Genomic DNA, 14,140 nt, shown 5'->3' with positions numbered 1-14,140 from the left:
CTCCCTCTCCCTCTCCCTCTCCCTCTCCCTCTCCCTCTCCTTTTCCCTCTCCCTCTCCTTTTCCCTCTCTCTCCCCCTCTCTCTTTCGAGCACTAACAAAATCGTTTCACTGACTATCGTCTTCCTCAGCTGCTTCTCTTGCTACTGTCTGTACACGATATTGCTTATGCTTATTTCTTAGTCCGCTCTGCTAAAATACTAACGTAATTCGACTACGTTGTCCTGAATGGTGTATGATGGATTATTTTGCTGTATTATTTTGCTCTTGTGCAATTTTTCTCCCTTGTCTATTTACAAAAACGTGATGAATGCTTGCTTCAGAATTTTATTTATTTAGAACATCAGGCGAAGCATAACTGTGCCTTCATATACACACATCGTGTTTTACAGACATTGTCTTGTATTGAACGATATAAAATTTTGTCTGAAACACACAGGCACAGCACAATATATACACTTTCTACACTGGTGGCTCAGTTGCCCACGGTACACGAGGCACCGAACCTGGTGTCTCGGGTGGTACAGTCGCTGTGGGTAGCGGGCGGTAACTTCCGTTCCCAATCACAATCGTTTTCGTCGGCAGTCGTCCGGCAGTCTGCGTTTCGCTAATCCTAAATCGTAGCTCCGGTAACATAGCGCGGCCTTCCCTCAGCCACGCTTTTACAATTAAAATAAATAAAGCACACTTAGAATGAATAAATTAGCCATTCTTTTCAAAATATCTGACAAGATTGGTAAAATACTTCCCCATACTTCCTTTTGAAGATTCTATGCAAAAATTGACATAGGTAGATACGTGTTCTCATCAACCGAGTCCTTCTTATGTAGCATTCTGGGGCAACAATGGTAACTTTGAGCTCTCATTCTTAGCTGTTTCATTGTGTGGAGGGACATTTCTTAAAAGCGTGAGCTGCTAATTTTGTGTTGATGCGCATTAGTCCTTCCTTAGGATATTGAAATTTGGTATGGATCGATGTTTGGGTGTTTGTGGTAAGAATAGGATGTTGGCAACCAAGTTGCAATTTCAAACTTGCTATCTATCTCATCGGAGCATTGAAAATACCGATATAAATATACACCTCCACCAAAACGTTTAGGGAAGCACTGCGGTGCGATCATTCCAATTTTTTTTAAAGATCTGGCAGACCATTGTTCAACTAATTTTACAGACAATCCATAGAAAATACTTCAAGAAAGTACGGATGAAAATCCCCGGTATTATTGAGTGTTTAGCGCCACGCAATGCTTCCCGTTCTGAATAGACGTGCCGGCCGGCTGGTGGCTCGGCCGGCGGTAGGTACAGGGGGCGGGGTGGGTGCCGGGCCCACCTGCCACGCCCTGGGTGTGGCGGCGCCGTCGGCACTTTGTACTGGAGCGGCGCGCACTGCCGGCCGCGGCGCGGCGCCTCTGCCTGCAAAGTTCGACGTAGGGCGGTGCCGGCTGCGGAAGTTACCGACGGAGGACGCCCTGTGTCGCAGGGGGGAGAGGAGCCACGGCGCCTCTCATGGCAGACGGCCAAACGAGTCCGGCAGGCCCGAGTTATGTGGCCCGCGATAGCCGCCGCAGAAATACGATCCCCCTTCAATGTCTGAATAGTATGCAGCGCTCAGCGGGGCATGATAACCCCGTGTCAGTCGTGCATGACCACACTACCTAGCAAGGCACTGCCTTTTCACGATTCTTTGTGAAAATAATCTAGCCTGAATCGGCCTTGCCCCACCTACGGTCACACACAAGAGTTTAACATTAACACAAGCACGCATGCGTAACAAGAACAAAGAAAGGTCGCGCGGGCACGCCCCGATAACAAATCACAGCGTCAGCTCGGCAGCCATGCTCCTGAGTGGCGTGCCAGACAGGGGTCTAAGCTAAACGGTAACTTCACACCATGGTAACACTGCTGGCGTCCGCATCAGAACGCATCGCCCCACCATACCGGCCCGCTCTAGCGCTTGGCTGGCGGCGTCTTGGGCGAACTGTGGATGTGCACGTGCTTGGCCAGGTGCGCCTTCTGCCGGAAGCACTTGTTGCAAAGGTTGCACTGGAACGGCTTCTCACCGGTGTGGGTGCGGATGTGCACGTTCACCGAATATTTGTCCTTGAAGCCCTTGCTGCAGATGTGGCAGAAGTGCAGGAGGCGCCCACGCGAGGGAGGTGCATCACCCTCGGCAGCATTCCGCTTGGCGTACTTTCTTTTCCGCGCGGCCTCCTTCTTGGACTGCGACTGGGGCGAGGTCAGAGGACCGGGTGGACTGAACACGTCCTGAGAGCCGGTTACTGGCGACAGGGCGCAGTCCATGCGGACCGGGCTGCCGGCGGGGGCGTCACACGGGTACCGCGGGGGCACGGGCGCCAGGCCTCCGCCGCTCGTGTACCCGTGAAAGCCACCGGGCGGATAGCAGTGTGGCAGTGGTCGGGTGGGTGGCGACGTGACCCGCGTCGCCGGACTTAGGGTGCCGCGAAGCACTCCCTCCAGGATCGAGGAGCCGCCCTCGGGGCCGGCCCAGCGCGCGCTGGGTCGTGCCGGGGCAGGCGCCGGGCCCAGCGGGCGGCTGTCGTTCACCGGGGCAGCAGCCGGGGCCGGGGAGGGGCTCACCCGGGTCAGGGCGGCGGCCAGCTCGTCTAACCGCAGTGCCTGCTGGTACAGCTCCTCCGGGTCTCCCAGGTAGTCCGTCACCATCTTGTCGAGGTCAACGTCGTGTGTCTGCGTCGGACCGTGCCCCCCGGCAATGCCTGACCCGGGGTGCAGCGGCTGCAGACCGTGGAGAGCCTGCAGACCGAGCAGTGCGTCCTCCTCATCTTCGTGTGAGCTGATGCGCGGCCGCAGCTGGGTGGTCGGTGGTGGAGGCGGTGGCGGCTGGGGCGAGGGCAGACAGTCCGTCTGAGGTGGCTGCGGCGGAGTCCGGACGTCCGAGTCAGAGTCAAAGAGCTCGGCGCCAGAGTCACTGAAGTGGTCCGGGGAGCTGGGGAGGTCTGATGTCCGGTAACAGTGCTGCTGCTGGTGCTGTTGCTGCTGATGGTGGTGGTGGTGGTGATGCTGTTGGTGATGATGTAGCTCCTCACCCCAGATGGGCTCGCTGACGCGTTTCTCATCGACCGGCCAGTGTCGGAGCTCGCTGCCGAAGCCGGTGTGGTGCGCCGGGTCGGCGGCCCGGCCCAGCTGCGAGCCGAGGGTGCTGAGGATGTGGCCGATGCTGTTGGACATGTCGGCGTCCGAGTCCATGTCCAGCCCGCCGGCGGCCAGGTTGTAGAAGTCGTACTCTGCGTGCGGCTCCGTCTTGCCCAGTGTGTCGGCGGCGGCGATGCTGGAGCCCACGCTGCTCGAAAGCTGCGGCTCGTTATTCCTGCGAGAGCGGAGGGACACGCGGTCAGATCACAGCGTCAAACGAAGGCTTCATTTGCTTTTCATATATCGACAGAAAATGGCTCATCTTGTCGCCTTCTGTTCCCTTTTGATTTAATCAGATTCAAGATGCTTACTCTAGACGCCTGTAGCCTTGTAAACCGTTATAAATCGGGCCAAATTATTCAAAAGGGGATTCCCTTGTGCATGTCCCAACATAAGCAGTGCAGCCGAGACTAGCGGGAAGCTTGACACTGCTTCTGTTAGTCCTGCAGCGCGACAAGCTGCCTTATTTGTGTGGATCAGGGTCAGTCTGGAGAAGGCGGCATTTGCTGCAGATACTTCTCACGGCACACAGAAATAATACAGGGAGTCATATACGGTGTCGAGCGGCGGCGACCGCAAAGCGAACTTGGCTGAGAGTGCTGACATTGCCTGTGGAAACGTTATCTTTCCATCGCCTTCAGCGACCTTTGCTCGGATCATGAAATTCCTGACCGGCTGCGGCACCGACCGCTCCGTGGCCGTCTCAAGATCACACCGGTAAACCGACGTTTTTTCGAAGTTTCGTGCCGATTTATAGGAAACGAGCGCTACTTCCCGCGCGGGCCGACGTGATCTGACCGTTACAGCAGCGGTGGGCGTCCCGGGTTTTATCCAGTAGCCGGTGTTCTCCGTACCGTGCGAGAACCACGAGCCGGCAAGAGGACAGACCGCTACGCGCCCAGCCGTCTGCAGGAGACACTCGTGACCGTGGGCTGTTGGTGTTTGGCGGCGAAAACTGTGTCTCATGGGACCGTTGACGTTAGCGGTGTCATGACTGCAAGGTGACGGTTGTGGTCGTAGGCCGCGGATTGTCTGGCGAGAAGTGTAGCATCTGGATTTGTGAAAGCTTAGGCGAGGTGCACAGAGGAGACGTGAGAAGCAGACTAAAAAGGATCAGATGCATAGTAACACATACGTCATATTACTTGGCATTCACAACCTAGAAACAGCGTGAAGTTAATGAAAATAGCATGCTGATGTAAAGCCTACATTTTTAGAGCTCACTTTTTTGTGTGGAAGAGGAGTTGCTGCCTTTTTGTTGCGCTTTTGGTTTAATCCACTGCTTTGCTGTGGGTTGATCTATTTCTTTGTCGTGGTCAGCAACAGAGGTTTCACCATTTTTACTCCGTCTGTATCCGGAGGAGTGGGTGGTTTTACCAGAGCTGAACCCGTTTAAGAGCGTCACTGGCGGCTCCCACCTGCCCCGTCAGTCTCAGGTGGCCCGGTCGGCTCCCTCCCCTCCCCTCCACGAGCCGCGGCGCGGCGCCCGGCCGGCCGCTCGTCCAGCCACGCTGCGCAGCCCGGCGGTCAACTCTCACTTTTCGCCCGGGGGCGATGGTCCGCGGGCACGCGACGCGACCGCCGCGGAGCTGGCGCCGTGCCAGCGGTTCCGATTTCCCTTTTGGAGCCGGTCAGCTGAGAGACACGCGGGCGAAGGCCGGGTCGAGCGGCAACCGCAGGCGGGTGGGCACGCAGTCGAATGTGACGTGACTAGCGTGGGTAGGAACAGATGATTGTTTGAATCAGTCATTACTGTAAATGTTGATCTGTGCTGCTTGCCTATTTGTATTGGTATGTGCATTAAGTTTTATTGTAATGGGTTGAATGAAAAAGTCCACATTTTTTTCGCAAATGGAAAAAAGAGACCAAGTGCCACTCAGGCCTCTGGCGTTCGCTCGCATTACCGTGAGATCTCAGAGGAAAGCATCTAAAAAAAAGCTGGGCCTGCAGTCACCGCTGTCGAAGATACAACCCCGATTTTTTTTTGAGTATGTGCGATATCAACTTTCAGAAAAAATCAGCATTAAGTCTCCCGTCATTTCGGAAGTATTCAAGCAAAGCCTAGGGGGTGACATCCCAACCCGCCACTAAAAGGGCTGAAGTGGGCCAGCTAGCTTTAGAAATACCGAAGCCTCACTTAGCCGCTCTATCGCTACGCCATTTTTTCTATGTGCGTGATATGAATGTGTTCAAGTTGAGACCACGTCGCATTCACTCACCAGTGAGGCCCGCTGTTGAATATTGTGGAAGGACGCCAAGGATCCATGAGTTCCAAACACATGACCCCGCCGTACCCAAGAGCCACCGAGGATGACCGCTCGTGCTGCCGCGAAGGGCGCCTGCCACCAACTGAGCCTAATCCGTACGGTGGCACCGGTTATAGCTTACCCTGTCATTGGTATTCCCCCATGTGGAATGCTCAAAGAGGGCGAGGATTCCCCAGAGATGGAGATAGATGTGCATCATGAACGACCGGAGGTGTTTTCCAGGTTCCGGCTGGAAGGACATCAAGCTCAGCTGCGTGCTGTGCTGGGTGTGGCCAGCCTGCGTGGATGATGCGTACGGAAGCCTCGGACTTTTCCATCCGTGTTCTTCCCTCGAGTAAATTCCCTCTGGATTAATGAAAAGGAATCCGATAAATATGTGCCTTGTAAGTTGTAACCGCTTGAAATGACCGATTTGCTTTGACCCCCCTAGGTAAACATGTGTGCTTCTGAAAGTTTACATTTACCAATACCTGACGCCATAGAGGACATAGCATCCTTCGAAACATTTTGGTCGGCATTTGGCCACCGGACAGCTCGTAGCGGGGTCGCCGGCGGCCACACAGACCCACATGGGAACAGTCGGCGCGGCTGGCGATTTTTACACCACTCGTCAGGCGGGCCGGGCGTGATCCGCCTTTTGGGCTAATCTGCGTGTCATCGGCCTGTCGCGCCTTCCAGGCTCGCGGATTCACAGCAGCTCGCATACGTAGCATGCATGCAGTCCATCGCCGACAACCGGCTTCCATTGGCCGGCTGCCGGAACAAGCAAGGAAACCGCCACCAAGATTCCAGGATAAAGACCGACCGCGTGCTTTGAGGTAATTAACTCTTATCGGCTTCATTCATTTTGCGACAGCCATGGTAAATTGATTTAGGATGTTTACCATTGTTTTCGCGATGCCAAACAACATTCTTCGGCAATGTGAACGCCTGCTTTGTGGGCTCTTCTCGAGGTTTATCGCGCTTTGACAATGTAAATCCTGCAGCAAGACATTGCATCACAACCGTCGTGAGCAGAGAGGGAGAACTGGAACATAGCCTAATACGAACTAATAGGATGATATCTCTCCTCATCTCTACGGCACGTGTTCTTGGTAATCGCATGTGCATCGCAGGAGGTGGCGTCTGCCGTCCTCTGCTCGACTGAAGGCCTGCGAGACGGTGAGGAGCGGTAGATCAAGGCGCATACGATAATGCACTTAAACCTGCAGCAAAAATAGGACTTTGAATTTGATATATGTGTGCTTCTGATGTTACTAGGTGGAAAATGAGGACAAAAAAGCGAGATTTCACTCAGTTGAGCACCTGCTAGGCAACTCAGCCCGGCTGTAAATCCGGTTTATTTTACACAGTGACACGGAAGCTATTCAGCCAGGCCTTGGCTGCAGGAGTCTGTGAGAATGAGTTGACTGCCGAGTGGACATCCGCATAGCCGACACGACTGGCGCGGCTTAAAGCCATGCGGAGCCATCTAAAGTCGATTAGTGTCGCATTAATCTCACGACTGCCGTCGTCTGCCTCCAGGACCTCGCGTCATCACGAAGAGGACACGCGCTCGGCCGGCCAGTCTGCGGCAGGTTTCTTTTTGTCTGCATTCGTGATGGTATCGGTTCTAGCATGTGTCTAGCGTGGTCTGCCATGTCTCTGAGGCCCGGCCTACCTTCCGCCGCCGCTGACGCATTTGTGTCAGCGCGCAAATGCGTCATCCCTCCCCCTCCCCTGCTGCAGAGCCGGACTGCGGACTGTCCACTCCGCTCCAATGACGTCATAGGTCGGTCAGGGCTGAGGACGACATCGTCAACCCTCGACCCAATCCGGTATGTCGCGCAGATCTCAACGGTAAAACGGGACTCATTAGACTACGCAAATCCTTGCTATTTCAGGTATACGGCGCGTTCTGATTGGAATCCGGCGGGGAGGGATTATCTGCCGATAGCACTGGCAAAGCTGCCTCGTGCTGAGCGTTTTAGGGGCCAGATAATGATGCATAATCCACGATAGTGTGTCCGCACTTCGGGTGATGTTTAACGTGGGAATGATTGATATGCTGCTTATCTGCGTTATTAGAGGCCATGTTGCCTTGTATATGAATAGATATGACATTGAATCAGATGCGTAAGTAATGGTATGCTCATTAGTACAATCTGCATTAACAACTCAGTAGTTTTCTTCGCGCGGTAGTCTGCTCAGCATATCAACTAACCATAAGTTAGATGTGCATCTGCAGTCGGATCTGGCAGAGGCACACTAACGGCCCATTAACGTCAATTACAAGCAGATTTCGGTCTGATTTTTACGTGCCAGCCACTTGGTACTACGGCAGCGCCTTTTGATTCATCTGCCATGGCGCAATTCCTCAGCCTGGGGGCGACCGGGGCCGGTAGCTAGACGTTTGTCGGATTGAATTTTTACTGCGCCATTCCAGCCGGTCTAACCAATGTCATCTTTCATGTTGCCAATAAAATGCTTGTAAGCTGTCGGCGACCGCTGTTGCCTACGGCGAACGGGCGGAGGGTCCGATATTTTTCCTGAGAAGATCTTAGACAGAAGCCGTGCTAATGCCTGAAAATGACAGATTCCCGGAGCTGAACATGGATGCTAGATCACCGCGAACAACGGCGATAAATGCTAGCGTGGAGCGTTGACAATGAAAAATTGGGAAGTGTCGTATTTTACGATGATTTATGTTATTACTGGAACCTACCTGATGAATAAATTGGATTAGGCTTCAGTTCTTGGAATGAAGCTTAGTGAATTTTGTCGTGTGGCAATGGATTTTATCTTTTTCTTTTTTTGTCATTTGTTAATTGAGCTGTATTAAAAGCAAATGCTCACTGGGCTTAGTCGATCTAACCCAGAAATTTGTTCGCAAAGAAAGATGCAAATGATGCAGTATTCAGTCCCGCTCATTATCCCGTCATTTTCAGTCGGGCCATGCGGCCGGCGTCAGTTGCATCTCCATACAGCACTCGCCAGCCGCGTGTAATCCGTGTGTGCCGGCCCTTAGCGCGCCGTATACACCGGCACCACCCCCACCGGCTGGTGATTAGGAGCGGGCAGCGGCGAAAGTGACCAGCCGAGCGGCCCACCACTTCCCGGTCCGCCGGCGGCTGTGCCGGTTCGGTCGGAAGGCCGCCCCCGCCCCCGCCCCCGCCCCCACCGGAGTACAGCGCTGTGACGCTACCGCTCGGGATGATGTGACTAACGGGATGAGATGATATGATAATGTGATTGAGGGGATGGGGTGTGATAGACCGAATGACGAGTCCGGACTTCCGCCACCCACGGGCTGGTGTGATCAAGTGATGCTACTTGATTCACGGAGTTTGTTGGATGGGAGTCGATGGATGTACTAGTTAGGACCATTGTATGATTGGCGTTATGCTATCAATCACTCCAATACATATACAAAAACAGATACCGTTGGATATTGTCCCTGGATTGTCATGCAATGGCTAAGCAAATATTTCCCTACTTTCTGCAAGCAGCTGCCATCTCTTTTCTGCCATCACTCGGGCTGGCAACAAGGAAGAACAACGCATCGCAAAAACGTGGCTCAAGTGATTATGGTCTGTTGTTCCGTGCACAAGACAGTGCAATTGCGTGATTACATCGACTAGCGGCATGATAATGGCCTGGGATACTCTGTAAGCCTTTGTTGAAAGCCGCATGAGTTTTTGTTTGGCGTCAACTGCTTGCGCGTTTTGATGGTGTGGGCATATTGTGTTGTTCAGCGCTGCTTCCTGGTGGTTATTTTGCAGGAGATTACAGGTAAGTTGTATGCGTGAGCAGACATCGATAGACCTGAGCCAGAGACAGGTCTGCGAGTGGTTCAGAATTATGATGTGTGTGACTATAAAAATGTTTCTTTTCGTAAATCGTTAGTATGCAATTGGAGTTCAGTGAAGAAATATAGGGAAGCTCATCAAATGATTTAGATCCACATTGGATATTTCTTAACTCATACAACTTCCAAAGTCCACAATGCTGTTAATGAATACAGCCAACATGTTTGTAGAATTGTGTGTAAACACTGCTTACATTTGCCTCACAATTGAAGAGCCGCTTTCATAATTGCAATGTCATACCAATGCATGAGGATATATGTATTTAATTACCTTCAAACGAATCCTATGCTTACACTTGTCCTTCAAATGCAATCCCTTCTGCAGAAATATCAGCATAGAATATGTTGAGCCCCACCTGATCACCAGCAACCTCACGATCAGTATTGACGGCCAGTGACGGCTTCACCTCATGAAACATGCATCATCCCAGTTTGGGAGAGCCCCCAGCACCGCCTATTATCCCACCATGACCTACAGCACCAGGGTGTCTGTTGGACTCGCCGACGCGTGCTCACCTGAAGAAAGTCCTGCCTAGTGTCGGTAGAACCATAGCGCTGCACATAACGCCGCCGAGCCGGCGGGGCACGAGTCACTGCCACCAAACGCTCTGTGGCGTGCGCGCACGAGCGAGCGAGCACTCCTGCGATGCGACCGCTGCGGGCGACGGGCGGCGGCACTCTGACCGAGCGGCGGCGGCGCCGCTACCACTGACCGGTCTGGTCTCCGGCCTTGGGACCGGTGGGCCTTCCCTGGCGGCATGCGGCGGCCGCCTCGGCTTGTGGAGGAGTCCGCCGGCTGGTGCGTCGGCCGTGTGCGCCGATTCGGCTGCAAGATAGTGCGCCGGTGTGCGCCGGTGTCGGACAGGGCTGCTGACCGCGCGGGAGGAGGCGGGCTGTCGATTTTGGTGTCGTTCCCCGCCCCGCCGTTGTCAACTCCCGCCCCTGTCGACGTCGTTACCGCCCCTGACGTGGCAAACCTCCCGCCCTTGCCGTCGCCAATGTTCCTTGTGCTGCTGTCTGACGACTTCTGTCGGAGTCAAAGAACCTGCCTCACTGTTCTAACGGGATGTGATTGGGAAAGGCTGAATTTAAGTGTAATGCGTGCTCGTGTTTGGAATTACTTGGTTTGAATGGATTGCTAGGTTTTTCGCAAATGGAGTCAAGTCAACCTGAGTCGAGCTGGACTCTAAAAGATTATTTGTAACTAGCGGAGTAACTATCGCCTCCTCCCGCGCGGTCAGCACCCCGAGTCTGAACCTGTAATTCCATAGGTATATTCGCCAAAAGATATAATACGTCAGGTTCAAACAACATAAATTGTGCTTGAACGAAGTGCAGATTTGATACATGCTGGGATCAAATTTTGTTCACGTATCGTGAGGATAAATAAAATGCTGCTTATATGAGCTCTGAACCTGTATGTTGTCTGAGGTTTGCACTGGCATTCAGAATGCATCGTATTATTAGTAGTTTCGTCTATTTTGGAATTTGGTTAGCATACCAACCCAAAAGAGACTTGGCAAACAAGCCATTTTCGGACCTGTGTTTAAATACCGAACACCGAACGGTAAATTAGCAGAAGCACGGTAGTTTCTTGATTGGCTCATTCTTTTAGCTGCGCTGATCAGCAGCTGATTGGGGGGCGAGTCTGCGACGAGTGACATACGGACACCCTTGTATCGCCACGTGATCGCCGAGCACCTGCGGGTCCTCGGCCGAGCACATTCCACCGCCGTCAAAAAGGACCGCGGCATTTTAAAACTGCTCACCGACTATAATGAGCGCTTCCTTAAGCGCAGCTCGTGGTAGAAGTCCAACGATGTTGCCCCTGGAACCGGCTACGCTAATTCCTCTTTCTTGCTACAGGCTAACTTTTAATCAGCTTTAAACGCAAGGTAATGGATTCCGCTTAGTGAGGCTGCTACGCACCCTGTCATAGAGGACCGCACACGAAGCCACGCCGATTGGTACGATTGGTATGATCAGCACTGTCTGCCGTCGTTGAAACATGTAATAGCTCTTAGCTGTGAATTTGCTTAGTGACGGAAAAGATGGAGGCCATATCTTCAACAAGCTTACTGTAGAAACTCGTAAAACAGGTTGAAGCGAAATTCTACAAAATAACGTTCCGTTTTTTTAAGTTGGAGACAGAACCTGTAGTGCATATCATCAGTCACACACACGCCACAAGCTCATTCTCCAATAATCTACATTGATCTCTAGCCTGGATACATGAAGACCATGTCACTATATGCTCCCGACACGGTGGAACCATGCAATTCTGCAGAGCGTAGCGCCTTCAAAGAAATTTCGTGGGAGACTGCATAACATCACAAGAGCATATCCCCTACTGAGACGGAGACCACATCTGCGCACAGCAGCATATCCTCCCAGCTAAATCCACGGGTGACTGCATCGACGCACAAGCACATATCAGCGACTGCAGCCAGTCATAGGAGAGTAGCACCATTCGATCACATAGCAGTGGCGACGAACTTGGCCAAGGCCACACCGCGAAGCTGGATATATCTGAACACGTCATGTCAGCAGCTTGCGACAGTCACGACTACACTACTGTGCCTTGCAGAGTCGGCCGCAGAGTGAACTGTGAATTGAACGGTTGGGCACGAACCCATGGGCACGAACGTACCGTAGTGTAGTGGTAACGAACTACAATATGTCATGCTTTGTATGAGGTGTGGGGTGGTATTACGGCGTTAAGTAGGCACTGACTTGTTTTAGGTTGGAGGCTGACACTTCCAATACCACTCTTATGGCCTGGCTACACTGCGTTTTCTGCGTGCGTTTTCTGCGTGCGTTTTTTGCGAGTTTGCGTGTTTTGCATAATATCGTTGTAGAAAAACATTAAATATTAATATAACTTCTTTAGTATTTGTATAAAAAATCAAACGTTGATATTAATTAAAAGTTAATATGAAAACATATAACAAAAACGTAATGTCGTTTCTTTCTAGAACGATATTCCGCAAAAAAAACGCACGCAGAAAATGCATAGTGTAGCCAGGTCTTTAAGAGAAGCATCCAAATGTCAGCAAACATCACTCTAAGTAAAACACATATGTAGGTGGATGTTGAACCAACACCATCTTGACATAACTTAAATGGCTTGCATGCTTTTTCCTCCCTGTGATGCGCCAGTCTCGAAAGGCTTGGCAATTGTGTAAATACTTCAAACAGGGCTCTTTGAGAAAGAACAGATTTGCACAAAACGTCTCAGCGTGCATATATAGTTGCACCATAAAGTGCACGCGAAGGTCATGTCTTTTAACAAAAATATCTTTGTTTTTTATTGCTTTTTATTCAAAAGCAGCTGCATATTGTACTCTGCATTATGTTTATTTTAGCAACCAATGGCGTAGGTACTGGTATTTTGCTTTACGAATTTGATGGTTTCTTGGTGCGTGTCAAATGCACACGCTTGAACAGGCTATTTGAAGAGTGCTTTTGCGAATGCATCGATCGGATCTTTCGCCTTTGATCTGTTTTGCCTCTTTTTTATTTGATACTGCAGCTTGTTTTTGCATGTAGCTAAGCTCGCCACTCAAGTGTCGGGAATTCCAAATTACAGGCCACTGCTAGTAAGTTCAGGCAACGGAACAGTTAAGCTGTGTAGGACACACGTAACCAGTTGGTCACACGGAGTTTTGAAAGCTTCGACTGAACAGTCCTTTATATAAAAATTTTGTTACGTTAGCATTCCCACTAGCACCCAGCTGTGATACCACGCTAGGGTCATGTGCATTTGACATTTCCTATAACAATTTTGTTACGGAACATCATCTATGGGATGCTGTTTATCCAATTTCCTTTTTGAGACAGGAGGGGAAATGGCAGTTCAGTAACGATGAACCGTGCACTCAAGAGTGTCGGCGCTGCAAAGGAACGCGAAACAATTGAACTGTTCCAGCTCATAAATGTTTCTTTGCCCTCAGCCAAGGACGCTAACCAATGCACGAATACAAAGTGATCAGCAAATGAGAATATTGCTTCGTGACACATGCGATGTGTCGCCATTTTTCTTTCGCGTGGGAACGTGTCCAAACTGGAAAAATATTTTCCCCGGTAACGACTGTGGCTTCCTTATCGGTCACAAAGTACATACATACAGACATCGAAAACTCGAGCCGCCCTTGAGTTTGAAATATGTCACAGTTGTTTCGGCTATCGTCGCCTCGGATCTGTCTCGGGCAACAAAAACAGTTCGGGGAAGTTATATATACCTCAGTGGGGACGGCGCGGTGGCACGGGGCGTGGGTCTCGCTCCTGCGTGCCGAAGCTGCACCCGCAAATGGTACCCAGAACTCCGGCCACTGCAGCACAATTGGCTGCATATTTATCGATTGTCACGGCCAGGCTACATTGATTCAGGCATGGAAGCTGCCAAAGTGCAGGATTCCGTGGGCGGAATATTCAGGAGAACTGATTAGGCATGGAATGCTGGGTCGCCCGGACCTGTCGCAATAGTTGCATGCACCCTGCCTATTTAATCCAGCTGGCTTTTGAGAACTCGGCTTCAAAAACCGCGCAGATACCGAGGATGGATTTGCTCGAACAGCGACTTAGGCGCGACATATCTCGGCCGCATCTGGGCCGAACAAAAGGCAGGCCGGCGCTTCGTCCGACTCTGCTTGATTGGCGGCGGATAGTCCCACTGGAAAACAGCCATTATCGGCGCGTCTGATACAGTTTTCCTGGCCGTAAACAGGTGCCCCGGGTCGGCGCGGTGACTGGGGAGCGGGCAGGGCGCGGCCGGACACGCCGGCTGACCTCAGAGCTCAGACTCTGAGCTCGGTTACCTGGCAGTCAGCCACCGCCCGCGGTCACAGATAACGCCCC

The 14,140-nt window shown here is 51.9% G+C and overlaps 1 protein-coding gene across 1 annotated transcript; it reads right to left on the bottom strand.

The window, feature by feature from the left end:
• Positions 1 to 309: 309 nt before the first annotated feature.
• On the bottom strand, positions 310 to 9,987 carry LOC122393158 (sal-like protein 2). Its single transcript, XM_043388899.1, has 2 exons — positions 9,800 to 9,987; positions 310 to 3,344 (listed from the first exon to the last, which is right to left on the bottom strand). Exons 1-2 carry the CDS (start codon positions 9,844 to 9,846, stop codon positions 1,946 to 1,948), a joined length of 1,446 nt encoding a protein of 481 aa, XP_043244834.1. The 5' UTR covers positions 9,847 to 9,987; the 3' UTR covers positions 310 to 1,945.
• Between the last annotated feature and the right edge of the window lie 4,153 nt (positions 9,988 to 14,140).

This window comes from Amphibalanus amphitrite, unplaced genomic scaffold (assembly GCF_019059575.1).
Source record: "Amphibalanus amphitrite isolate SeventyFive unplaced genomic scaffold, NRLGWU_Aamphi_draft 000519F_arrow, whole genome shotgun sequence".
Classification (NCBI taxonomy): domain Eukaryota; kingdom Metazoa; phylum Arthropoda; class Thecostraca; order Balanomorpha; family Balanidae; genus Amphibalanus; species Amphibalanus amphitrite.
This window is presented reverse-complemented; position numbering and strand designations above follow the sequence as displayed.